Genomic DNA, 24960 nt, shown 5'->3' on the forward strand with positions numbered 1-24960 from the left:
GAAAGATTTCAAAATCTGGTCTCTGCTGTTCTACTTCCACCAAGGGAAAACATCTCCTGGAGCATCAAACCAAGTCTGTAAATGCTGGCAGTCACAAAATCTATTCCTGCTTATTAATGAACCACACAAATCTTTCACCTTCAGTGCAATGTACAATTCTAGTCTTAGCAAGAAGAAATCGAGCTGGAGCAGTGCACAAAGAACTGTCACCATCACGAGATGCAGAGCTTGTCTTACAAGGTGAAAAAAGGGCTTTTGTAGGATTTTGTTCAATTCCAAGTCTAGGAAGTAACATGACTGCTCTCTATACAAACACCTGAGAAATGACAAGAGGCAAGGACAATTTTAGCTAAAAGCCAATCTTAGCACAAGAGCAGTAAGCCACAAATACCCTCAGAAAACACAGCCATGGACAGTCTCATTCACGTAAGACTCATCTTGTGGGTTCAAAGTTGAAGTTGCATTGGGGTTTTTATACTCAAAAAAATGCCAGAGCTGGCACAGATATTGCCAAATAGATGGCTGCAGAGAAATTGCAAGGTTTTGACACTGCCCTCACGAACCACCCCACCAGGAGCACTGCAGAGCCAGGAGAGCAGAAGTGAGCTCTCTCACTAAGCCTTGGCTCCTGCAAAGCTTCAGACTAGTTGGAGAAACCTTCCTTGCTTTGGCATTGAACTAAAAAGAGCTTTATACCATAAGGCGTCCGCAGTGCTTGATCCCTCAGGACCTTAATTTCTGGCTGACCTTTGGTTTCCTTTATCTGCTTAGCTTAGTTCTCCACTGTTTCTTTTCAGTTCTATTTCCATTTCTCTTCCTATAACCCCACAAGCAGGTTAGGGAACCACAATGACTGGGAGAAATTGATAACAGCAGCAGTGCTCCTCATGTAGTCTGGATATGGTCAGAACACCAGAGCGACACAGATACAATATTCTGCCAAGTGTGGTGTATTCAATGATCTTTCTGAGATGCTGAACTTGGTCTACATGAGATACTTTTATGTAATAATTTTTGAGTACGCTTTATGTCCTAGCAGACATGTCATATTGATTTCGTTGGTCTGGTCCAGCAGCAGAAAACTTGCAGCACTGGGAAACCCTGACTTTAAGGTCAGGTTATATGAGGGTTGCCTACATGAGTGAGAAGATGCAACTGGCAAAAACAGCCAGCAAAAGCAGCAAACACAAAGGAATGAGCTGCTGCTGTGCTGTGGAGCCAAACAAACTTGTCAGGCTGCCAAGGCAAGAAATTAGGAAGTCCTCTTTTTCTTCTTCCCTTTCTTTGTGCATGGAAATGGACTTGCCATAAGTAATTTGCTAACGATTAAAGCTGATAAGTTTGGCTCCCTGTAGGCTGCTTCTGGGGAACAATGTTTGCTTTTCTTCTGAATTACTGGGCTGAAGGCACTGGACAGGAGCTCTGCGCATTTTCTACTCCTTGCTCAGAGCTGTGCAGTGCCCTCCATGCTCAGCTGCCCAGTGCCAACCTCTAAGGGAGATTCTAGTGGCAACTGTTTTGCTGAGAGAGTGGATAGGGTGCAATGTCACAGGCTCATCCTCAAAATTCCTGGATTTATAGCTGGGTAAAGAAAGGAAAAACAAGCTGTAGGGGCCAAAACCTCTGCACTGACCTATCCCAAGTGATGACTTGGTCTTCTGCTTGATCTTGTTGGAGAAAGTTTTCAGGGGAAAAGGAGTGGCAGGGGAGGACCATAAGCATGTTGTACACATTCAGGGGAAAAAAAAAAAAAAAGACAGATGGAAGGCTCCCTGGAAAGTCAAACCAATCAGGAATAGCACAGATCTCACAGCAAAAAATCTTACAGCAAAAATGAAGGGGGCAAAATACATATATTGCTGTTACTCAAGATTAAGCACCACCATAAACAGCAGCTCTTTGTACCACAGAGAGCAACGTGGTTCAAATGTGACTCAGACTGGACCTTTACACGGGGCAAACTGGTATAAAGCGACCTCTGAAAGAGCCTATATCTGCTAACAACTGGGTAGCCTTATTTCACTATGCAGGGGTCCTTCTTCACCTTATCCATGCTGCAGAGGGGTGTTTGCAGTAAGCAGCAACTTCTATACAAACCTATTTCCCTGATATTTGTCAGCACCTGCTCGGCATCTGAACCCCCAGGGAGAGTTAGTTTCAAAACTGCTATGAACAGCAAGAAATGGAAGACATTTTTGAAACTGAAGGTTGTTTTAGGGGCTAGGGCTTTTCTTGTTTAATGATAAGAAGCCTTAACCCAAAGTAATGTTTCAAATATTGTCGATAACTTCCCTTGGAGTTTCCTTATACACTTTGACACACAGTCCTTATGAACCTAAACATGTTTCTGTGGAAAAATAACCGAGTATCTTCTCTTAAAAAAAGCCTGTAGAAGACTGAATATGCACACTGAATGTTAAAGCTTCTCTGTTAAGGGTTCCAGTAGTACCTACCTGCAGATGATGGGCTTTGAACACTAGGGCAATACAAACACATCAATCACAAATGGCTCTGGCTTTATTCTCCAGCATCCACCTTTCACTACAGAAATATTACTACATTTTTCCTTCCATTGTAACATCATAGAAATAACCCCTTGTCTGCTAATGTAACAGCAGCATCACTCCTGCTCTGCTCCAGCTTTACTGTTGTATCACTACAGACACAAGAGGTAAAAGCCCAAGAATTCAGCCCATTTTCACAGCAGATCAACCACATCCTGAGGTCTTAATAAGGACTGAAATCCCTGAACAGATCCTGAAACTGGCTGTGGAATTAGTGTCTTACAGGGATGGCATAAATGGCCTTGATGCTGGTTTTGCAGCTATCTACTTTTTTCTTTTGCTGTAAGTTTCTTTCATGATAGTAGAGGTAACAGAAGAAAAGAAAGGTGTCCCTACAACACAGCCCACCATTCACAGTTGGCTTAATCTAAACACCAAGTGTCTATAAGAGTCTTGCTTGGAGCTTAGGTAGACAAGGGATAGAGACAGTTCCATAAAGGAGATCCATCCTGCCTAAGACAGGTAGGAAGGAAATTACTTCAGAAGCACCCTGCTTCCCCGCCTAGACAAGACACCTTGTTCTTAGAAAACTAGGTGTATGGTCCATTTGATTACAGCTCTGCAAAGGGTGAATTCAGATAAATACAGAAGACTATGAACTAGTGGATGAACCACAGAGGGGTAACCTCCAGCGGAGAGACATTACAGGCACCAAGAGTGATACCATCCTAGACAAGTTGATATAGGGTATTTCATACAGCTACAACTGTTATTCTGAGCTTTCAAATTACCATGTAAACTTACTTTGTTTTAATTTCCACATCCATTTTCCTTGGCATCACAAACCATATCAGAGTTTTTGATGTGGGAGGAAATGTCTCTGAGACTTTTGGAAGGAGGACTGAGCTCACGAATACCCCTAGCAAAGTGCAGACTGAATCAAAACTGTTTGTAGCTTTACTCCACTGCCTCAGTGCTTGACTGTGTTGACATATTTGAGCCTCAGTCTGCAGTCCCCACTCAGGACTCATGGCAGCAGTCAGTCCTCCCTAGGTGAGACGGTGATAAGACAGCCCAGAAGCTGAGAGTAAGACAGACACGTTATGCATGGACATGGGGAAAACACTACAATCCAAACCCTTAAATTATTATAGAATCTACAAGACTTGCCATACAACTTAATTCTTCAACTCAGTTTCTTTTTAATTGTGCAGAAAGACTCCATTTTCACACAGCCAAAGCAGCACTGTTCCTGGAAATGGAAATTCAATTCTTGCCTTGATCAATCTTCAGGCAGGCAGTAAGCTTTTTATTCTTCTGCATATCCAGGACTCATGTGCAGCCTCTGGGCCATCACGGATGAGAAAATAGAAGTGGAACACTGCATGAGGTTAATCTGGACTACACACACAAAGCAATGATTTCCTCTAAGCCAATCAAGGATTAAGACTAATGAGTATCTCTGCGTCTTGTAACAGTCCTTTTATGGAAACAGAATAGGATAAAAATAGCCTGATTGAACACCACTCCCCGCCCCTCCAAAAAAGACTTTATTAGCCCTTGAGGTTATGGAGTAAAATTAGAAGTGCTGAAGAGAGGAATGCTTCACTTACCTGTCGTAGAATGACCATGGTTCCTGTATAAACACATCAGCAATCACTCAGAACGGACCTAAACCAAAAGAAATCATCATTTAATGAACCGACATCTTGACTCATAAAACTCAGCTTAGGGACCTTCCCGACCCTAAAGAGTGTGGATGAAGGCTAGGAGCACTTAAACTCCCAAAGCTTTCATAATATTAACTCCAGACAGTGAGACGCAATCCCCTAATACATCCAGATTAATGCCTGCACTGTGGTGAATGAGACTGGGACTGCAGGTTGTTACGCAAGTAATATTTTGTAAACTGAGTCCTAGAAAGTTATCCAAGGATTAACCTACCAAACAGACTGATGCTGGTTTATTACATGTGTCATCAGATCCCGTGGTATGAATTAAAGCACATGGAGAAGGGGAGCCCTGTCCTTACAGCCCACAAAACTGGATGGATTATCTTCTTTCTGTCAAAACTGCTTTCAGAAGAGTACCAAGTACCAAGCCCTCCACCATAGCCTACAACTAATACCTGGATTGGACTGAGAAACTCGATGCTCCACTCCTGCCTGTTGTGCAAATCGTATCTTTGTGGATTTTACATGGGAAAGTCCTGTCCTGCTCCTGGATTTCTGCTTGCTGCTATGTGGTGCCACTTCATGGTGCAACCAGCAGTAAATCAGTTTGGTGTGTATGAGCAAAAAACACTTTAAAAAAATAGAATTTCTGGAGCTTTTTAATCTCCAAGTCATGTTTGCTACATGGCACTAAGTAATTGTTATATTTATGATGTGGAACATTTTCCAGTATGCTAAGCATGTTCATGCTTTAAAACGCAGGCAGAAAGGTCCTCTGTTTAAGAGACATAAGTCCCATAAGACACTATGGACGTGTAGGCTGATGGAGGATGATCTTGCAGTCTTCAAAACATTTCCCTTCTCAGTGACACAGCATTTCAGACTCGTCATACAAACATAAATATTTTGTTTCCGTTTTTAGCTGTAACTTTTATTTTTGTGCTTTCCTCACTAGAAGGAAAACATTTCTTGGAGAAGATGGGAGGAAACAATGAAGCATTTCCACTCTCCCTCGACAATCTCCAGATGAGATGTCACAGAAACACAATATGGGACACTCAGTCTTTCAAAAAAAAAGGAGAGACAATGCCCTGACTCAGTGTCCCAACACACTTTCCAACATGGCAAGGAGAGCGATCTCTCTTCCTGCTGGCAGTAACTGCATTTGTCCCATTCAGTAACATAGGACATAGTCTTTGCTGTTGATCCTGCTGGCTGAAATTTCTGTAGCTTCTCATCCACATTGGAAACATGGATGTTCCCATTCTAGCTAGAAGGGCAGCATTTATCTCTATTACCTCCTGCAAGGACTGCAAAGGCTCAATAGCATTTCCAATTATCCCCTTTTTCCTCACCATGCTTCCTGCATCACCTCTAAATTTTTATTGACCACATATCTGAAGGCTGGTAAGTTTCCCCACTGAGAGTTGTAAGAGTTTGCCATTTCATAGAATCATAGAATCATAGAATAACCAGGTTGGAAGAGACCCACCGAATCATCGAGTCCAACCATTCCTATCAAACACTAAACCATTCCCCTTAGCACCTCATCCACCCGTGCCTTAAACACCTCCAGGGAAGGGGACTCAACCACCTCCCTGGGCAGCCTCTGCCAGTGCCCAATGACGCTTTCTGTGAAAAACTTTTTCCTAATGTCCAGCCTAAATCTCCCCTGGCGGAGCTTGAGGCCATTCCCTCTTGTCCTGTCCCCTGTCACTTGGGAGAAGAGGCCAGCACCCTCCTCTCTACAACATCCTTTCAGGTAGTTGTAGAGAGCAATGAATGAGGTCTCCCCTCAGCCTCCTCTTCTCCAGGCTAAACACCCCCAGCTCTCTCAGCCATTCTTCATAAGGCCTGTTCTCCAGCCCCCTCACCAGCTTTGTTGCTCTTCTCTGGACTCGCTCCAGAGCCTCAACATCCTTCTTGTGGTGAGGGCCCAGAACTGAACACTGTATTCAAGGAGCGGTCTCACCAGTGCCGAGTACAGTAAGTGCCTTCAACACCTCAATGAAAACATCCAGCTGCTGAAACCATCTACACGATCCCTGTGCACAGCCCAGAGAAGCAACTGGTGTCCTAATAGCACCCAAGGCATCACTGTTTATTAGAAAATACTACTAGACAAGTTTTGGCCACAGATCATATTTTATGAATTAATTTTTGTTTTTTCTAGAAGATAGATGACTGGTGGAAAATCAAGCACCTACTTTAATATCTGAAAGGCTGTGTGGCAGATTTCGTAATTCTCAGTTCATGTCTTCACTGTAGTACATTAAAGGATTCCTCTTCTCCTTAATTTGTATGGCTTGAAAATAACTTTCTAACCCTGCCAAGTAATGAGCCCTGAGACATACTGCCTAGGGATGCTGACGACTCTCCTCCACTGGGAATAGTCACTGAAATCCTGGCTTGGCTCTGAGCAGGCACTGGGTGATGTTCTCTAGAGGTCCTTTCCAGGTCTGTAACATGATAATCACAGGGTCAGTGATGAACACTGGGTTGGGCAGCAGCCTGAGTCCTTTGATAGAAGGAAGGACATCTGCAATGGACAAGTCATCTTATAGTTCCTTGTCTCAGTTTCCCTCTCTGAAAAAAAAAAGAGAACTTGCCCAACAAGGGTGCTTCTAAGTATTTCAGTCATTTATTTGCATGCTAATCAGCCAAATGGCCTCAGTGAGCTTGTCTCTTTAAGTGCTCGTGTTCCAAAAGCCATGCACAGGGGATCTCTTCCCACAGACTAAAGCTAAAGCACCAGATTCAGATCTCAGAACTGTTCCTTCAGCCATTCATCCCTCTGCTGCTGAAGCAAATCACTGCCACATGGTTGGCCTGGCTCCCAGCATAAAAACTGCTCTGCATCCTGCTCAGCATGGCCTGTGGTGATGCTGAAGAGCTGCTGTGCCAGGCTTGAAAAAGTATTACATACCCAGCATGATCTGCCTCTAAACAAGACTTTGGTACCCAGACCCATTGTTATTTCTGTTTGTTTATTTTTAATTTTCTGAAAGTCTATCCTTTACCTCAAGCCACCACACTTGCTCTTGTTCAATGCTTTGCAAGTCCCCTTGAGATGCTGTTGCAAGGGAAGTTGTACACAATGGGTAGCCAGCTCTCCTCACTGTTTGTTCAGCAGGGCAAACCCCAAAATGGATCTGTAAGAAGGATTGGGCTTGTCTGAGCACCAGGGAGATCAGCTGTCTGCTAATAGACAGAAGCCTTGGTGGAACGAACCAGCCATCTGGACCCTCCAGTCCATGCTGGCAGGTGAGCACAGGGGACTTCATTCCCATCTTCATCTCCTATGAGAAGCTCAACAGCTGCCCGTGCTGCAGGAAACTAGCTGGGATAAACTAATAGCACCCAGCACCCCTCCCAAATCACTCAGCACATAACATCAGAGCACAAAGGCACCCCTCTGGAAAGTGTGTTTTTTGTAAATTTTATTAATTTTGCAGCTTCTGGGCATCACTAGTATCATCTGAGGGATGCGATGGGTAAGGCTGAAGCGGCTAAAATATCATTTAAACTGCTTGTGGATGTAAAGAGTTGTGTGACATGGAACTATACATGCTACCTGCTTGCAAGCAGTGGTCAGCAGAAGTCAAGGTCTTCAGTACAAGGTCTCCACCATGGCAACCTCCTCCATGGCTTTCTTGCTGGTTCTGAAAAGACCCCAAATGCAAGAGGAACTCAACAGACCTCTGCTCTGGAGTGAGAAAGCCTGAGGAGACTGGATGAAGACATTATCTTGCAGTTGCAAAAAAAGGGGGTTGTAAGTCTAATCTGTTTAACTGGCACTTTTGTGCTCCTTGTTGGCACTTCAGGCCTGGAGTCCAGACACGTGACTGGCCATGCTGCCTCTGGGATTGCTCTGCAGTGCTAATCTTCCACAGCACATGCTCATTAAGCACTGGTTAGGGGAGATTCAGGTATTTCATTCTAAATGTAAATTCTGTTCCTTTCTCCTGAAGTTCCATGTCCTATGTGATTTTCCTGTCTGCAGAGGTAGTCTGCAAATGTAGTGAAGAAAATGAATAATTATTTTATGGAGCGTATGCATTCACGCCTAATGACAGCCTGTCCCCCTCTGCACCCAGCCTGGTGTAGAGCATGTCTTTTGGAGAACATTCTGGGCACTTAATAGTGTGAATAAACAAGAGAGATGGCTGTCCATTCACTGCCTTATGTCTACTTCAATTGGCTGGCAGACACATAATGTATTGCTTTAGCTGACTGAAGAGATTAAACACACTGATGCAATCTGCACATTGTTATTTTCACCTCCTGCCCTCCACCAAGGGATATGAACTAAAGTTTTTGCAATGTATTTTACTGTTCATCTGAGAAATGGTGAATAAAAAGGTCAGACCTATACCCTTGGAGATAAGCAATTCTGTCCTTACCAAAAGCAGGATTTGTATCAGGAAGGAAAACAATGGCTCATGAAGGAGGTTAAACTAACACACCCACCTCTGGACCCTCTAAACATTGAATGTGTGTGACAGCAAACAGGGAGGAAGAAGGCAATGTCACTACACACCACTCCTTCTAATCTTTGTCATGCTGGAAGCTGGCATACTTGGGAAGCTATGACAGTTTATATTTTTCACTCTTCCTAAAGCCCTGAATCTGAATCAGGGCTTTGATGTCAGAAGATACTAGTCTGAGTATGGCAGCCATTCATCTTCTTCTTAGCCAACACATCTCCCCTGCTATCTTGATCAACAAGCAAGCTCACAACAGAGACAACCCATTACTTATCTAGGTACTTAGATCCAAAGGTCAAATCATCCTTAGCATTTAAAATGAAGTAAATATCTTCTCCTCATTTGAATTTGCCTGCAGCTTCCCAGCTGAGGCCAGTCATATCTTAGCAATCACAACTGACCCCACAGATGGGCCCACATGGCAGGGTTTTGCCCCACTGCTGCACCGCCACTTCCCTCGTGCCTGGGTCTCACGTATCATTTGGCTTAGATGGGTGACCAGGGCATGGAGCAGAGGGAGGCTGGGATGATAGGAAATTTTTTGCAAGAGGCATGTGCCTTTGCTTTGATATTAGGCTGGGCCCTCTTTATGGTATGACCTGTGTCTAGTGGTTTGTCAGAGCTTAGTGTCTGCTGAAGGTATTCACAGCCTACTCCCATCCGCTTTTCAATGCACTGAACATTCAGGCTCTCAGAGTAAAAACTTCAAACCACCTGCCATGGTTTCTGAGCCCAACTTGGATAAATCTTAGATATGTCTGATCTCCTGCCATCCAGTGCTTCTTAGGACATCCCTGTCTCCTTGGGCTGTAGCCTTCTATTTTGCTTCCCTTTTCGGCACTAAGGGTGAGTTCTCCCATCTGCTTAGGTTTGCTCTCAAAGCTTAAGTGAAGGCTGGCTGTCCAGGACTTGCGGAGAAGTAGATAACTCAAGTTAAATCCCCATCTTAGTGGGAGAGAGTCTAGACTTTCAGTCTTGCTACATGAGTGCTTCAGCTACTGGATTGTTGCTCAACACATGAGCATCTCCCCTGTCTGAACTTTGGACTGAAACATAATGGCTACTCACATCATCCCCTGGCACAAATATCTTCATTCTTGTAAGAAGAAATAATAATTTTAGCTCTTCCAGTGTAGATTATACTGACAGTAAAATACAATCTTCTGATTTTGTTACCCATCATCTCTTTTAATGTGGGGAAAAGATGCATTCCCATTAAAAGCAATAATATTGCCCTGAATGCAATGTCAACAGGAATTCACCCAGTTTGCTGATTTTTCCACACACAGGACAGCACTCCCTGAGTTTTACAAGTATCAGACTCTTGTGATGGAGGCGTGGGACACAGAAAGCACCACCTGGCTGGCAAGCTGCCTGCCACCGTGCTGAGAAAGTTCCCTTGTTTATGCCTTAATTGCCGCCTCCGCACGGACAGATCAGCTTGAGGTCATGCTGGCAGGTGATGTGAGGAATGCAAGGAAGCTGTCACCTCAGCAAGGCAGGTCACAACAGCAATGAGGTGTAGAAAACATAAGAAGTACCATTTCTCACATGACCAATGGCATCCATGACACATCCTGCCCGCAGGCTCTGCGTGCCCTAGGAAGTGATTAGTGCAGAGAATGTTTTCCTAGGGAAACTCTGATTCAAGTTCACTGAAAGTCAAGAAAAGGCTTTCCTACAGCCTTTGGATCAGACTTTGAGTAGCCACCATGTTTTGAGGAAATGCTGACATCAGAAAACAGAAGAATAGCTACTTTGAACAAGAAGTGCATTTTGGTGTAAAGAATTACCTTGCTGTCAGCTGCAGGTCCGGCTGCCTGGACAATTGAGGGAAAAAAGAGAGACTTAAGTGGAGCTGCAAGCTGACATGTAAGGGTATAGGTGATAGTGGGGGGTAAGGATCCATTGTGAAGCCCTGGATCCTCAGGAAGGCTCCTCAGTCTCTAGTCACGGATGCAGCACTGTGCAACTAAACAACACGTGCAAGGGCTGCTCTAGGGAACATGCCGATTCTTCTCTAGCTATTTCTGCAGTGTTCAGCCTTACAGTGATGAAAGCCACAGGATTAGGTTCTAATTAGATTTGAGGGTACTCCCGTCAGGATCCTCCTTCTGGTGGGCGGATGCTGTTCCCAGGGAATACCAGGTGGTTTGTTGCTGTTTTGTTTGGTTGGGTTGTTTGTTTTTTTTCCCCCAAAAGAGATGTACCAGAGATCTCCAAACACAGAAAATTCCAGCTACTGGAAGTAAAAGCCGCCTTTCCTACACAGAACACCACAGTCAATCTGCTAATCAATTAGTCAAATAACTATAAGGAGAAAAGATTGTGGGCACCAAGGTGGCTTGCTGAAGTGAAACAGCTCACGGTGGGAGTAGTCTTGAAGCATTAGATGCACAGATACTCTGCATTTGTTTCTGAGCATTAGTTTTTTCCATGCAAGTAGCTCAAGGAAGAAAGTGCAGTGCTAATGCATACTGCAGTCCATCATTCTGCAAGTGCAACTGAAACCCAGGGAAATGATGCTCGTAACTGAAACCACCAATAAATAGGGTGCAGTCTACTCAACATGAGTGACAGAGAGGTGTCAGGGGTTGCAGAGTAGGTAGAGTTTCCAGCCAAAGCCTTCAGCCCAAAATCAAGGCCTGATTTTTAACAAACCTCAGGTAGATCTTAAAGCTTCTGAAAATTCCAGCTTGTCTCTGAAAACTGAGCACTTAAACCACGTCCTAGGCTCTCCTCATTGCTCAGGTTGACTACAGATCAGATAAAAATGTAAACACTGTTGTTTCTTTTGAGGCAGCTAAAAAACCTCACTGGCCAGAGCCCCAGCAGTATGAAATGATTGAGATACAACTGACTTCAGTGTAACCATGCTGATATTCATGAGCTGAGAATCTGAGCGCAACGAAATGCTGAGGTGGTGATCTCTCAGGAGTCTGGCTGTGAAGGGTTTTAAAAGACAGCATGTGAAAGGAATGTGATCCTCTGTGTCTTCCTCTGCCAGGAGCTGCAGGCACTAATCACAGCCTGCGATGACAGCTCCAGACTGTGCTATCCTGTCTGCCTTTGCAAAGCAGCATACTGATAGGTGGAAGGACCATGAAGACCTAACTCCAGCTGGAGGAGTTCAGGGCTTGTTTGGTCCTCTGCATGTCAGTACCAACTTCCTAACAGTTACCCAAATTCTTTCATATTAGGATAAGAAAGACAATTCCCCAGTGAGTATGACACCATATGTGTGTTCAACTACACTGAGGGTGCAAGAGTGCAACACTGAGCTGACCCATATCTTCATAGGAACCTCAAAACAATGCAGGCATCAGGGTGTGATTTTTAAACAGAGCTCAAGACAAAAGCTAAAGCTTGCAAAAAACCAATGAGCCCGTTGTATGATGCACTTATTACCTACACACGGTGCCAGGCAATGCCTAAGCATTTCCTGGCCTCCTCTTGGACACCTGCACAGATCAGAAGAGAGCTGGAACCATGAGGTGAGAGAGAAGCATGCAAATCCTAGAATGGGAGCTCATTATTACACATCTCTGTGTGGCTTTCTGCACCAAATTGCCACATGTTGCCCTCCCATGAGTGATAGTTGTCATTTAGGTGACTTCGTGGTTCTCAATCTTTTTTTCTGTGCTAAGGCCCATCTGACACCCAAACCGGAACTGTGTTGTTCAGATGCAGACACAGCATTTGATCAAGTCAACAGAGATCACCTCTGTGACTATGGAAACAAACAGGTGCTTCCAAGAGCCGATTCACTCAGTCTGTTGGAGGTCAGCACTATATCTCCTCACTAACTACTAAGGAAGCCTAAGATGACTGGTGTCATTCAGATGTTCCCTTCACTCTCCCATCCTTGTACTTCCTGACCAGCTGGCAATATGTTTAAAGACCACTTAGTCTTAAAACCACTTAGTCCCACTCTGTGGGACTGGTTTGGTCTTCACCATTTGAAGGGCCTTGGTAGCAATGCCACTGAGAGAGACACCTCATCTGAATGAGTCCCTGCTGAAAAGGCTACATTTGAGTAAGAAACCACAGAAAAATCCCTCCTCTGGAAAGTCAGAGAATCAATACGTAGCTTCTGTTTATCTGAGAGTAGTCAGGAAATGGGCATCAATTTTTTAAGACTACAGCAGAAAGTTCAATGCATTTGCCATGCATTCAATCCCCCCGAAAGACCTGGCAGGTAGAGAGGTTGAACAAAAGACCTGACCTTTTCTCCCTCCCTGTGCTTTCATATAGTCAGAGCAGAACAATGGACCACGGTGGCATCCGATCCCAGCTTGCTGCAGAGTGCTCAGCACAGCCTCCCGCGGAGGGCAATTTCCCTTTGTGCACCAGCTTCTACTGGTGACTCAGTATTTTTCAACAGCCACTATAATTAATCAAATAAAGTATCCTTTTGCAAAGTGGTCAGCTGTAATTTCAGCATAATCCAGACCTAGCAGGCTGAGCCGATCTCAGCAAAATTCTACACTTACAGGCTGGCCAAACAGTGTTGACAATCTCTTTTCATCTCTTCTTTATCCATTTGTGATTGACCCTTGTCTTGCTAGGGTCTACACACAGGGCCCGGCAGAAAACAAGAACAAATTAGAAATGAAGTCTATATTTGAAACTGAGGATGATTTTGCACATGAACATGCTCTCAAGACTCTCCTCCTTCGAGCATGGCTGTCCTGTGCAGTACTAGGCTATACTGAAAGTCCCCTTGCTGGTCCTGAGCGTACCAAGAGATCCACACAGCACTCAGAGCTCAGAATCTGCCCATCCATGCTCGCAAAACCCCAACTAGCGTTGGCCAATCAGACCAACAAGTGCCAGTGGAGTCACCATGGACCTGTTCCTTCATGGGCTACTGACAGAGCAAGGTACACACACACGTGTGGTGGTTCATTTCAGGCTGGTGTGTTTTACAATGAATACGTGCATTTGGGAGGTTAACTTGTGGCATATTCTGTTTTGAGCTAGGCTCGGGGGGTAGCAACGTTCTCAACCATCTGGGCTCTGCTAGCCTTGCAGTTGAACTACAGCCATTAGCCCTTAGATTGGGTACAAGTTTAATCCTTTGCTTGTATTGCTCAGGCAGCTACAAAGACTGCATCTATAATCTGAGAACAACACCATGAAGACCCAAGGGAAGTTATGCACACGTATATAGAATGATATATATATATATTTATAAACCCTATGTATATACTCTGTCCAATCCCATATTACTGGCTCCAAATAGGAATAACTGGACCATGTTATGAGGGAGATTGGGCTGGACCATCTCCTTGGCCCTCCAACTTTTCTGTCTTATTAATCTACAGGACCACAGGCCTTGCTTCAAGATAGAGTGCAGGAGGAGGAGCACTGTACCCATTGCAGGCTGGGACCAGGGCCTCAACATGAAATTTATGGGGTGTCAGCTAATTTGTCCCATGGCACACTTGAGCTTGTTCCTGAAGCGGTTTCAGAGGGATTTAGGTACTTGGGCTTTTTATAAGTCCCATGAAGTATTCCCTTTTAAAACAGTTTCTAGATGATCTGCCATCACTCCAACAATGTATGGCAGAGGTAAGATCTGAATGCCAGACTAATCTCAGTCCAATAACTTAATTACTAACCCACTGTGTCTATATTTCTCACTATAGAAAGGTATATTAAAGAGAGTCTCTGCAAGCACTGTTTTAGTAATCACTCCAGCAAGCTATTATGCTGTGTTACTCCCTCCTTAATCTCAGCTTGTTTATGGAGGAGGGGATCCTCATACTATCCTCATTTCACATGGAGGAAAACTCAGGCACAGAGGAAGGACATGACTTACCCCAGGGTCACACAGGAGAACCAGGCAGGTGCAATGTGCATCTTGCAGACACCCACGCCTGTGCCTATGACTCCAGATTAAAATCCCTTTAATAAAGGCAGCTACCTTGCTCTTCTCTGTCCTTAAATTGTCCTAATAAGCAACTGTCTCACCCTGTATTCTTGCTGGTCCCTAATGGCACAGACTCTCTCCTTTCAGAGCTATCAGTGCTGGCTGGAGCAGGGCTTCTGCAAAATGTTATAATCTTGTGAGGTTTTTTTTGTCACAGCGGGAACCCCTTTGCTGGAGATTTTTGATGAAATCTTCCCTCCACCTCCCCTGACACTATGATTTTATCTCTTATGGTCCTGGAGAAATTCAGAACAGCCTTTCAAAGAAAGGTCAGCCTCCAAATGCAGGAACTAGTAGGATTAAGTGGATTCAAACCAGAAGATACCAACTCTGCTTTATCCTGCTAAGATTCCTGATGAGTGTGTTTTGCTTGAAAGAGGACTCTACAAATCAAGTAGAGACCCTGCTTTGCCCTTTCAGATGGTGCAATCACCTTCACATCCCTCAGGGCAACATGAGGCAGTTCTGGGAGACATCAGCTCTGTAACAGCCTGAACGAAATGGGGATAGATGCTCCCTGACTCATTGGCTGCACATGCAAAATCTTATACTGATTTTGCAGCTGGTGAAACTGAGTCATGAGAGCTGTTTGCTGCTCCATCTACTGCTCTTCACATTTTGGCTGTATCTCGAGTTGTTAGGTGTGCTTCAGCAGATGGGATGCACTGTGCTCTCAAGGGCATCATCTGGCTGAAATGAGGTCATGCTTATAGGTCTTTTCCAAAGCAGAGTTAAACTAAAGCACATACAAAAGGGTAGATTTAGATTATGTATTAGGAAGAAATTATTTACAGCGAGGGTGGTGAGACAGTAGAAACAGTTGTTCAGATAAATTGTGGATGCTCCATCCCTGGAAGTATTCAAGGCCAGGCTGGATGGGGCTTTGAACAACCCGAGCAGGTGGTGTGGAATGAGATGATCTTTAAGGTCTCTTCCAACCCAAAGCATTCTATGACTCTATGATACGTTAGGTGTTCCACAGGCATAAAGTAAAAGTCAGTGCATCCTCAAGCAACCTGGATGGGGGAAAGAACTGGAGGTTCCAGAAGGTAAAGTGACTTTGCTCCATGCCAAGTTCCCATCTGGTAAAAAGCAGAGCCAGAAATAATGGTACAAGTCCTGCAAGCAGCAGAGCTAACAAAAGCCTCATTTACAAGTATGAAACTCCAAACAATAAGGTTTCTTGACAGTCAGTAGGGCACAGTCCCCCCAAGAAGCCTTTCCTGCAGGTACGACATTCAGGACAGCTTTCTCACCCTACCTGGGCTCTCCGGTGTCCGATGGGAGTTGGCATCATGCTGCAGCCTGTGTATTTTTATGAAGTGTCTAGGAACTCAATTTCCTTGTTAAAACTCTGTCAAAACTACAATGAGCTTGGTTGACAAACTACAGTGATTAGGTGACACATCTAAAGAGACAGGCAGTGTGACCACAGAAGCAACCAGATGAGCAAGTCAGCTCTAATTGGGTACTTGATTTATTCTAGTTTTAACAAGCTGCTCTGTTCCCACCCTTGTTTGCAGTAATTTGAGATATTCCTCTGAGGAAAGGGGTGGCTTTTGCTGTTTGTGATTTCCTCTTAACTACATGTAAGAAAGGGATGTTTGCTGGAGACAAGTCTCGCTCCCTGAGCTGAGTTCAATGTCACAGCTGCACCTGAAAAGCTTGGCTTTTGTTCCAGCCCTTTTTATTTAATATCTTCCCTGACTGCTGACCTCAGTGCTAGAAGGACAGGACCTGGTTTGCTACTCCACATGCTATTACGCTGTGTGCAAAACCCAGATATAACAGGGTACTTTGGGAGATCCATAGGGTTAATTCTAGGAGCAATAATGTTGCACAAACAGTTTTCACCTCCTGTTATCCACCACCTTAATCTGTAGCGGTAAAATGAACCTGAATGAACAGCAGTTCTGATTTGGCCCATCACTACATCCCAAGCTGATGCGGCTCTCACAGCAATTTAGCCAAGATCACTGGACACTCTCTTGTCCATTTCCTGATGCTTTGGGTGCAGGCATTGACATTTAACAGCAAAGAGAAAGCAACATCTCAGTGCCTTTCTGGCGTGACACAGATGCACTCTCAGAAACTGCCCTCACCACGGGACAAGCACCTGCCTAATCACCCACAAGCACTGGTAGCATCACCAGGGAAAGCTTCCCCAGTGTTGTGCTGAAGACGAGCAATTTCTTATATGAGAGGGATAGTGTCCTTACGGTATACTTGGTCTGAGAGACCTCCCTGACATGACAGCAGATTGGGCTGGCCAGCTCATTAATTGTTTATAAGTCTCCGTGTACCGCTTTACTGAATTACATAAAAGGTCTGATAGTTCTCGCTGTGGATCCTGATCCCTGGATGGGCTGTGTCTCAGCATCCCAAGTGCTCTGAGATAGCTGGTAGCTTTGAAGCCCTGCAGAAGTGAAAGGAAATCCTAAAGGACTGTTGGAGATTTTTATCTATCCTTTTCTTGGCTCAAGGATGCTGTAGCACCACAAGCCCGGCAAGGGGCATGTTTGGGAGCTGTACCAGTAACACTCCTGACAGCATATTCGGACTTTCAGTAATTCCAGCAATACAACATTCTCTCATGTCTTTGCCAGAGATCAGTCTGGGCTCTTCCAGCTCTCCAGCATACAAAAAAACATGCATAAAACCAACTACGCCTGACCTTTTCCTGGGTTTTACTTCCAAAGACAGACTACAGAAGTCTGGGTTAACCTGGCTCTGTTGTTCCACAGGGATTAAAGGCAGCCAAGAAGCCGAACAGAGGAACTAAAGAGCAAACAGGGATGATCTAGTTTACTCTGACAGTCCTCTGCATGCAACTTCTCAATGTGCTTGAGGAAGGCTCTTGCACAGAGGTTACAGATGAAATAACCACTCCCTTAATTTCTCCAGATAGAAACTTCCTACAGGCTGCAGGAGAGACAAACCCAGTGTGTGTGATTTCTGGAGTTCATCTCAGCCCAGGGTAAATCTCCTGGCCCTGATGGCACTGATCCAGCAAAGCGGAGGGGTGAGAGGAAGCATGATAGAAATTGCAAGGGCAACAATATAGCCAGTAGCAACCAGTGCTGATTCTGGCAAACATCTAAAGGCTTGGACAGAAGAGGCAGAAGTTTGATGCATTCTACCTAGGCTTGCAGGACTCCTTCCAACTCACTTCAACATGCATTTACTGTACCCACTCTGTCCTCGTGAAGGAGCCCTGCATGATCTAGCAGATCACCAGTTTTGTGGCAGTCTTAGTGTGAGATCTGATACAGAACCTGAAAAAAAAATCCTTTTAAGCTATTATGCTCTTCTCTACATTTGCCAATATGAAAGTATTTTCAACAAAAAAAGGAAAAGAACAGGCTTTATCTTCCTTGGCACACCAAATACATGTCACTGCTACTAAAATGATGAGGCTGACACCTTATCTTCTTCAAGATATCTAAGTCATGCAGAGAGCCAAATATCTTAGAAGAACTGTTTCAAGGAGGATCTCCGTATTGTGAGTAGAAGCATGAGCTCATGAGCTCTGCATAAAAACGACCATACTGGATCCAGCTTGTGGGCTGCCCATCCACTGTATTTCTCCGACAGTGGACAGCAGAGGATGCCTAAGACGCAGTATAAAAGCAGGGTGAAAATTTAGTGGCACTACTGTCTAATACTTCCCCAGACGCTAAGAATTTGCACCTCAAGAACTTCTAAAACCAAAGAAGTATAGCTTTTGTCTTTAATATATATATTTTATAGCATCTGAGAAGCTTTTCATCAAGGGATTTGTTCGAGTTTTTTTTTTTTTACATCCTTCCGTAATTTTAGGATGTACAAGGTCCTGCAGTAAGGAGTACCACAGATATTGAGTTTCGTGAACTCTTTTTTTGGCTTTGAACTTGTTCTCTGTTAGTTTTATTTGATGCTCCCTAATTTTTATGTTACAAAGGAAAATTAAGGAACATCGTCCTTTTGCCTTCACCATGCAGGCATGATTTTCCAGGATCCCTAACATATCTTCCTCACATCTCTTTTCAGCTTGGAGTCTTAATCCAAGTAAGCCTTCCTGGAATGGAAGCTGTTGCAGATCTCTGGTGATTCTTCCTCTTCCTGAATTCTCACAGCTGACCTACATAATCTTGGAGATGGAGGGACCAAAGCATCACACAGTATTCTAGTACAGGCTTGCCAGGGACTCACAGAGGTGCATCACAGAGATGCTCTCTCAGTCTTCATTCCTCTCCTGTCATCTCCTCCATGGTTTTTGTTTGGATTTCTTGAAATGAAAAAAGTCACCAGAGGAGTGAAACGTGCTCCCTGGGCAATGACAGGTACCCTAGGGAACACACAAGGGCTTGGTCCCAATTGATGGGTCCTGGTCTCGAGTCTAGCACAGCCCAGGTAGTGCTCAGAGCACCTTCTTCCTATGCCTTGGTATCGTGGGCTCTCTCAGGTGGAAAAGCATTTCACAGCTGCAACCCACAAGCCCTATGAGACTAAGCCATAATATTCCTAAAAGTCTTTAAATTTACAAGCTGCTGTTGACAGCCGCCTTCATCTAGGCACTGTAGATACCTGTAATTTTCTATTTATCCTCCTTTGCCAACCTTCATGTTGTGCCCATCTTCCCTCCAGCTCTGTCACAATCCCAGATTTATCTTGCCATTTCCAAAGTCAGGAACTCCTGCAGGGAGTGGCTTTTTTTCCTGGTGTGAAACCCCTCCCAGCATAACTTCCACTGTCCAACCCGAAAATCAGACGGAAAGAGAGAACAACTTGTGCTTACGGCAAGGCTAGCATTGAGAGAGGCTCAGTTCTCCCAACGTTCAGCACATGACCTCCTGCAAATCTTCCTTCCACCACATATTTTAAAGTTGGTGGCCTGGCTGCTCGTGCAGGAACAACAGCAGTGGAAACCCTCAACCAAGGCAGCCTGTAACTCTATAATCAAGCTAAAGTGTAAGTTCCAAATCCTTTCATGCATGTTGAAACTGTATTCAGGTCACCTGCACCCCAAGCAAACATTGGCTTATTACACCAGGTTAAATGCAGGAAAGAGGATGGCAGCAGCTGAACCAACGTGCTGTGAAAAGAATTTTCTAGGACTGAGGTCAAGAAAAGCTCAATGCTTTTCCATAGTTGCTCTGGTATTGCAAATAGAATCAAGCACTCAGTTGGGATGAGGTGGAAGTTGTTACCTAGATGCTCAGACTGGGCAGGTCTGGGAAGCACTCAGCCAATGGTGCCAAGAAATTAAAGGGTTCCTAGAGATTTTGGACTTTGGATTTTCAACTTTTTCATATTTATTTGGCAGTTCAAAAGCCTGCTTTTCATTGGATTTCCTCACATTGCACTCCCCTTGCAACGGAGGAACAACTGCAGTTTGCTCTCTACCAGTATCCTGACTGCAAAAGCTTTTTGTTAATAGGGGCTCTCTGCACAGCTCAGGCACAGTGAGGTTTGGGGGTGCTACCTTGAGATGGATGGATAGCCTAAGTATGGACTCTGCTGGGGCAATCCTGTGCTGGGAAGCTGTCTGGTTCAACACAGCAGTTTGGCTAGAGGACCAGACCATCACAAACACACAGACTCATCCCATATCAGTTGCCCCTTGCAGGTTGCGTACCAGACAGGAATGTTTCATGGTGCAAAGCTTTCTCACACGCTATCTCCACATCCTGTCAGCCCCTTGGTACAGTGACACTCGTCCCACTCTGCTTCAGGAGAAAGAAAACTCTGCCTCTGTCTCAAGTAAACAATAGAAGTCCCTGTTTCTCCTCTCACCCACAAGTGAGCTGATCTGGCAGCAAGTGGAGGTAGCAACAGCACAGTGTCAGTATGGACAACCTAAACCATGCCTGGGACAGAGAGTACCTGAAGCCACCTCTCCGATCAGCCCCTTTCTGTTGGGCTTGGAAGCTGTTCTCTGTGGCTCCAGGAAAGGCTTTGAAAAAAAAAAACCCTATGAGCTGACAATGCCTTCATTAATCACAGTATAATCCTTTCCATGGCAACCCAAGGATTGCGAAGTCACAAGTTAGCAAGCGTAAGACAGAAACACTGTACAGCAGCACCCTGTCCATGGAAACTTAATAGTGAGCGAGATGAATTGACTGCTCTGCAGAGAGGAAATGAGTTAGAAATAATACTGCCTTGGAAAAGAGGTTCATCCCTGTGCTGGATTCAGATCTCATAAACATTGGTGTCAGTGGGGAAATACTGTAACTTCAGGGAGTACCTCCAGTCTCACTTCAAAAAGCCCAAGAAGAGATTTTGCCTCTATATGTTTGTTTTACAGAAGCACAAGCCTTTCAACAAGGTCAGGCAGAAAGGAAAGACAGTTTGTCACTAGCCCATCACCACGATTCAGATGTTAAACATCATTTATACAAATGTATTTGGAAAACGGGGTAGCTCAGAGATTGTAAACCACAGGCGAAGACAATTAGAGCATCAATCTACGGTAGGGAAGCACTGTCTAATTCTGCCTTTGTTTGTCCGTCTTCTGTTGTCCCTTGGATAGTTTAGACACAGAGTAGGGGAGGAGACTTGCACAGTCTCACACAGGTGCAGGTTTTGTCCGAAGCTTTAGCAAAACACAGGCCAAACCTACAAAACCATTCCAACCTTCATACCACCACTGTTGGGATGTTGCACCTCACCTCATAGCAATAGAGATAAGACTCATTGCAGCATACAGTGGAGAAGCAGGGGAGAGGAGTCAGCTTGCAGCATAAGCCATGTCCTCAACATCTTGATGCAATGCACAGGTTAACACCAAGGGGTTGGTTCTTGACCATCCTTTTGCCCAGAACAGAGAAAAGCACTCTCACACCAACACGTCTGGGGCTGTGGGAAGACCACCTCCAACTCCTGTCACATTCCCCTGTAGGGGCAATTTAGCAGCCAGGGCCAACCGGGCAATCTTAGACCCAATGGCTTTTTTTGCCTTTCAAACTCTCCCTCCATATTGCCTACAAGACAGGTACAAGACACCATATATCCCATTCTTCCTGGAAATGCCAAGAGATGCCAGTTACACCTTCATTAGGATATTATGACTGTACCTAGGAAAGCATAGGAGTGTTCTTTGGTTCTGTGTTCAGCTGGTCCAACACAGCCCATGCACATTAACACTGTACTCCCAAACCAGGCAGCAACACGCAAACTGCTTTGTGGAATTTGCCCGTTCCAATGCTGGCTCAGTCCCTGCCCAGTCTTGGCTGTAATAATTTAAAATGCCTGGGAAGGTTTTGGACTTTGCTTATCAGCACCAGTGTGACCCAGGAGAGACAACACCAAAATACAGCCTGGACCCAAATTGTGCTCCACTGCAATCAAGGGAAATTCCTGCTGCTCTCTGAAGAGCAGCACCAGCTGCCTGAGAGCAGGTCATGCTTTAAGTGCCTGGGTGGTGCATTTGGAGCTGGAGCAGAGCAGAGGGAGGGTGAGATGGTCCCAGGACTGATGGGGTTTGAGGAAATTCAGGGGTCTTGTGCCAGCAGGTCCATGCAGCAAGGTGCATCCTCACAGCCTCTCCCCGTCACTTCAAGACATATCCCTGAATATGAAAGGGCTCTTCTCCCCATCACTTCAAGACGTATCCCTGAACTACAAGAAAGCTGGGGAGGGACTGTTCACAAAGGCTTGCAGTGACAGGATGAGGGGGGATGAGTATAAACTGGAGAGGGGCAGATTTAGACTAGACATAAGGAGGAATTTCTTCACCACTAGAGAGGTGAGGCACTGGCACAGGCTGCCCAGGGAAGCTGTGGATGCCCCCATCCCTGGAGATGCTCAAGGCCAGGTTGGATGGGGCTTTGGGCAGCCTGGTCTGGTGGGATGTCCCTGCCCATGGCAGGGGGGCTGGAGCTGGATGCTCTTTAAGGTCCCTTCCAACCCGAACTATTCTATGATTCTACGATTCTAATATGAAAGGGCTCTTCTCCCCATGACTTCAAGAGGTATCCCTGAATACGAAAGGGCTGCGGCGAAAAGCAGCGGGGGTCTGCCCAGCACCGCACAGGAGGGAAGGGACCCACCCCCCCACCCCCAGCCCACCGCTAGCTGACCCCAAACCCAATTAATCAGCGGCTAGAAATCACCCCGGCACTAATCCGAGCGGCAGGAGCCGAGCCGGGCATTTCAGGCAGGTCCGCGTCGCCTCCCCCGCTCCCACCGAGCGCAGCCCCTTCCCCGGCTTGGATCCCCCTCCCCGCCGCCTCCCCCCGCTCGGCTGGGCCCCCCTCGCCTCACCTCCGCGGGGCATGGCCGGGACCGGGCCGGGGACGGGGCGCTGCTGCCCGGCGGCTGCTGGCGGCTCCGAGCGAGGGCAGCGCCCGCCCTGCCCGCCCCGCGCCTCTCAGCGGGGGAGGAGCCGCCGCCCGCCCGGCCCCCGGGGGCTGCGAGGGCCTGTGCTGCTGCCCCCCGCCCCGGGGCACCCCCGCACCCCCCGATGCCCTCCCGCATCCCGAGAGTCGTGGAATCGTCAGGTTGGAAAAGATCTCTTGGACCATCGAGACCAACCATTCCTGGCTGCCACTAAACCGTGTCCCTCAGCACCTCATCCACCCGCCCTTTAAACACCTCCAGGGATGGGGACTCAACCCCCACCCTGGGCAGCCTCTGCCAGGGCCCGAAGACCCTTTCTGTGAATAATTTTTTTCCTGATATCCAGTCTGAACCTCCCCTGGCGCAGCGTATGGCTGTTCCGCCTTGTCCTACCACCTGTCACTTGAGAGAAGAGGCCAGCTCCCTCTTCTCCACAACCTCCTTTCAGGCAGGTGTAGAGAGCAATGAGGTCTCCCCTCAGCCTCCTCTTCTCAAGGCTAAACCACCGCATCTCCCTCAGCCACTCCTTGTAAGACTTGTTCTCCAGACCCTTCACCAGCTTTGTTGCTCTTCTCTGGACTCACTCCAAAGCCTCAACATCCTTCTTAGGATCATTCATAGAATCATAGAATCACCAGGTTGGAAAAGACCCACTGGATCATCATGTCCAACCATTCCTATCAATCACTAAACCGTGCCCCTCAGCACCTCATCCACCCATCCCTTAAACACCTCCAGGGAAGGTGACTCAACCACCTCCCTGGGCAGCCTGTTCCAGTGCCCAATGACCCTTTCCATAAAATTTTTTTTCCTAAAAAATTTCCTAAATTCCTAAATTTCCTAAATTCCCAAAATTTCCTAAATTCCTTAGGATCTGCCCAGCCCACGATACCTGTGAAAAGCCCTGCTACGAGTTAAGCTGCATTTTCAAGTCCTTGTTGTGCAAAGCCCTGATGGCTTCTTGGGCAAAAGGATGGCTAGGAAGATGCCTCTGCTCCGAACAAAGAGGTCTTGGGGGTGTGCAAGGGACCATATTGAGGTCCTGTGGGATGGGTGCAGGGGCTGTCAGGCATTCTGGCTTGAATGCACCAGCCTGTGCTTGTGAATGTGGGAAGTGGGAAAGAAAAATGCTTGAGGACCAGGAAAGGCAGAGCTGAGGTTTTGACTAGAAGCTTAACTCTGACTCCTTGACCATATCTGGGCCAGTGTCTTCTCTCCTTCCTTCTGAGAACGGTGGGGATAGCTTTTATAATAACTGTGTTATGAAGCTTCACTGAGGTTTCTTTGGTACGAAGCATGGTGTTTCAGCTAGTGAATTGTGTAAAACACACCTTTTTTTTTCTTTTACAGTGCTAACACACAAGGTGTTTCTATGCTCCACTTTGGAACGAGAGGGCCTGGAGCCCTCCTGGAGACCAGGACAGATGAATTTTTTTTGTGAAACCACAGATGCACAGAGCAATAAGAGGGAACTTCCTCCAATGCCGCACTAGGAACTCTGCTCATAATGTGGGACGAGTCATGGCACAGCCTTCCCGTCCCTTCCCCAGCCCTTAGAAACTCCCCACTGCTGCCCAGCCCTTTCGTGGGACCTAGCTGACTTCAAGCTCAAGAGAGATGATTTATGACCACCTGGGGCCATGTCAAGTCCTACTCAGTGTGCCAGTGTGGTTTCTGTGGATACAAGAGCAGATATTGGCTACGCCTGGGAATTGCTTTGCACTGGACCACATCTGACGCACTGTGAATACCTTGGTAAGAGCCCAGCCTCCAGCAGCTTTTTCTTGTGCCCAGAATGTCTCATGGGTATGTGGGAAGGCAGTGACGGAGGCTCTGCCAAGGACGTGGTGTTAAACATGCTCCTCTGCCTGCACTGCTGAGTTTGGAGGTGGGATTTGAAGAGCATGAAGAGCCTTTGGATGAATTCTGCTCAGCCAACTGTCACAGCTGTGGGTTACAGCCCAATCCCTTGATATTTAATACTTGCGACATTGGGCAGAGATGTGGTAATACCTGAGCAGCTCCGAGGAACAGGCAAT

General features: G+C 46.0%; 1 protein-coding gene across 3 annotated transcripts in view; it reads right to left on the reverse strand.

The window, feature by feature from the left end:
* MYO7A (myosin VIIA) overlaps positions 1–22930 on the reverse strand; it is a 102362-nt gene extending 79432 nt beyond the window's left edge. For all 3 annotated transcript variants that reach the window (XM_069883277.1, XM_069883275.1, XM_069883276.1), the window contains exons 1-2: positions 22847–22930; positions 4118–4175 (exon numbers count right to left, since the gene is read on the reverse strand). In XM_069883277.1, coding sequence (XP_069739378.1) covers positions 4118–4135 — 18 coding nt within the window. In that variant the 5' untranslated portion in view covers positions 4136–4175; positions 22847–22930. The remainder of the gene's footprint in view (positions 1–4117; positions 4176–22846) is intronic.
* Between the last annotated feature and the right edge of the window lie 2030 nt (positions 22931–24960).

The sequence above is a fragment of the Phaenicophaeus curvirostris genome, chromosome 1 (genome assembly GCF_032191515.1).
Source record: "Phaenicophaeus curvirostris isolate KB17595 chromosome 1, BPBGC_Pcur_1.0, whole genome shotgun sequence".
NCBI lineage: Eukaryota > Metazoa > Chordata > Aves > Cuculiformes > Cuculidae > Phaenicophaeus > Phaenicophaeus curvirostris.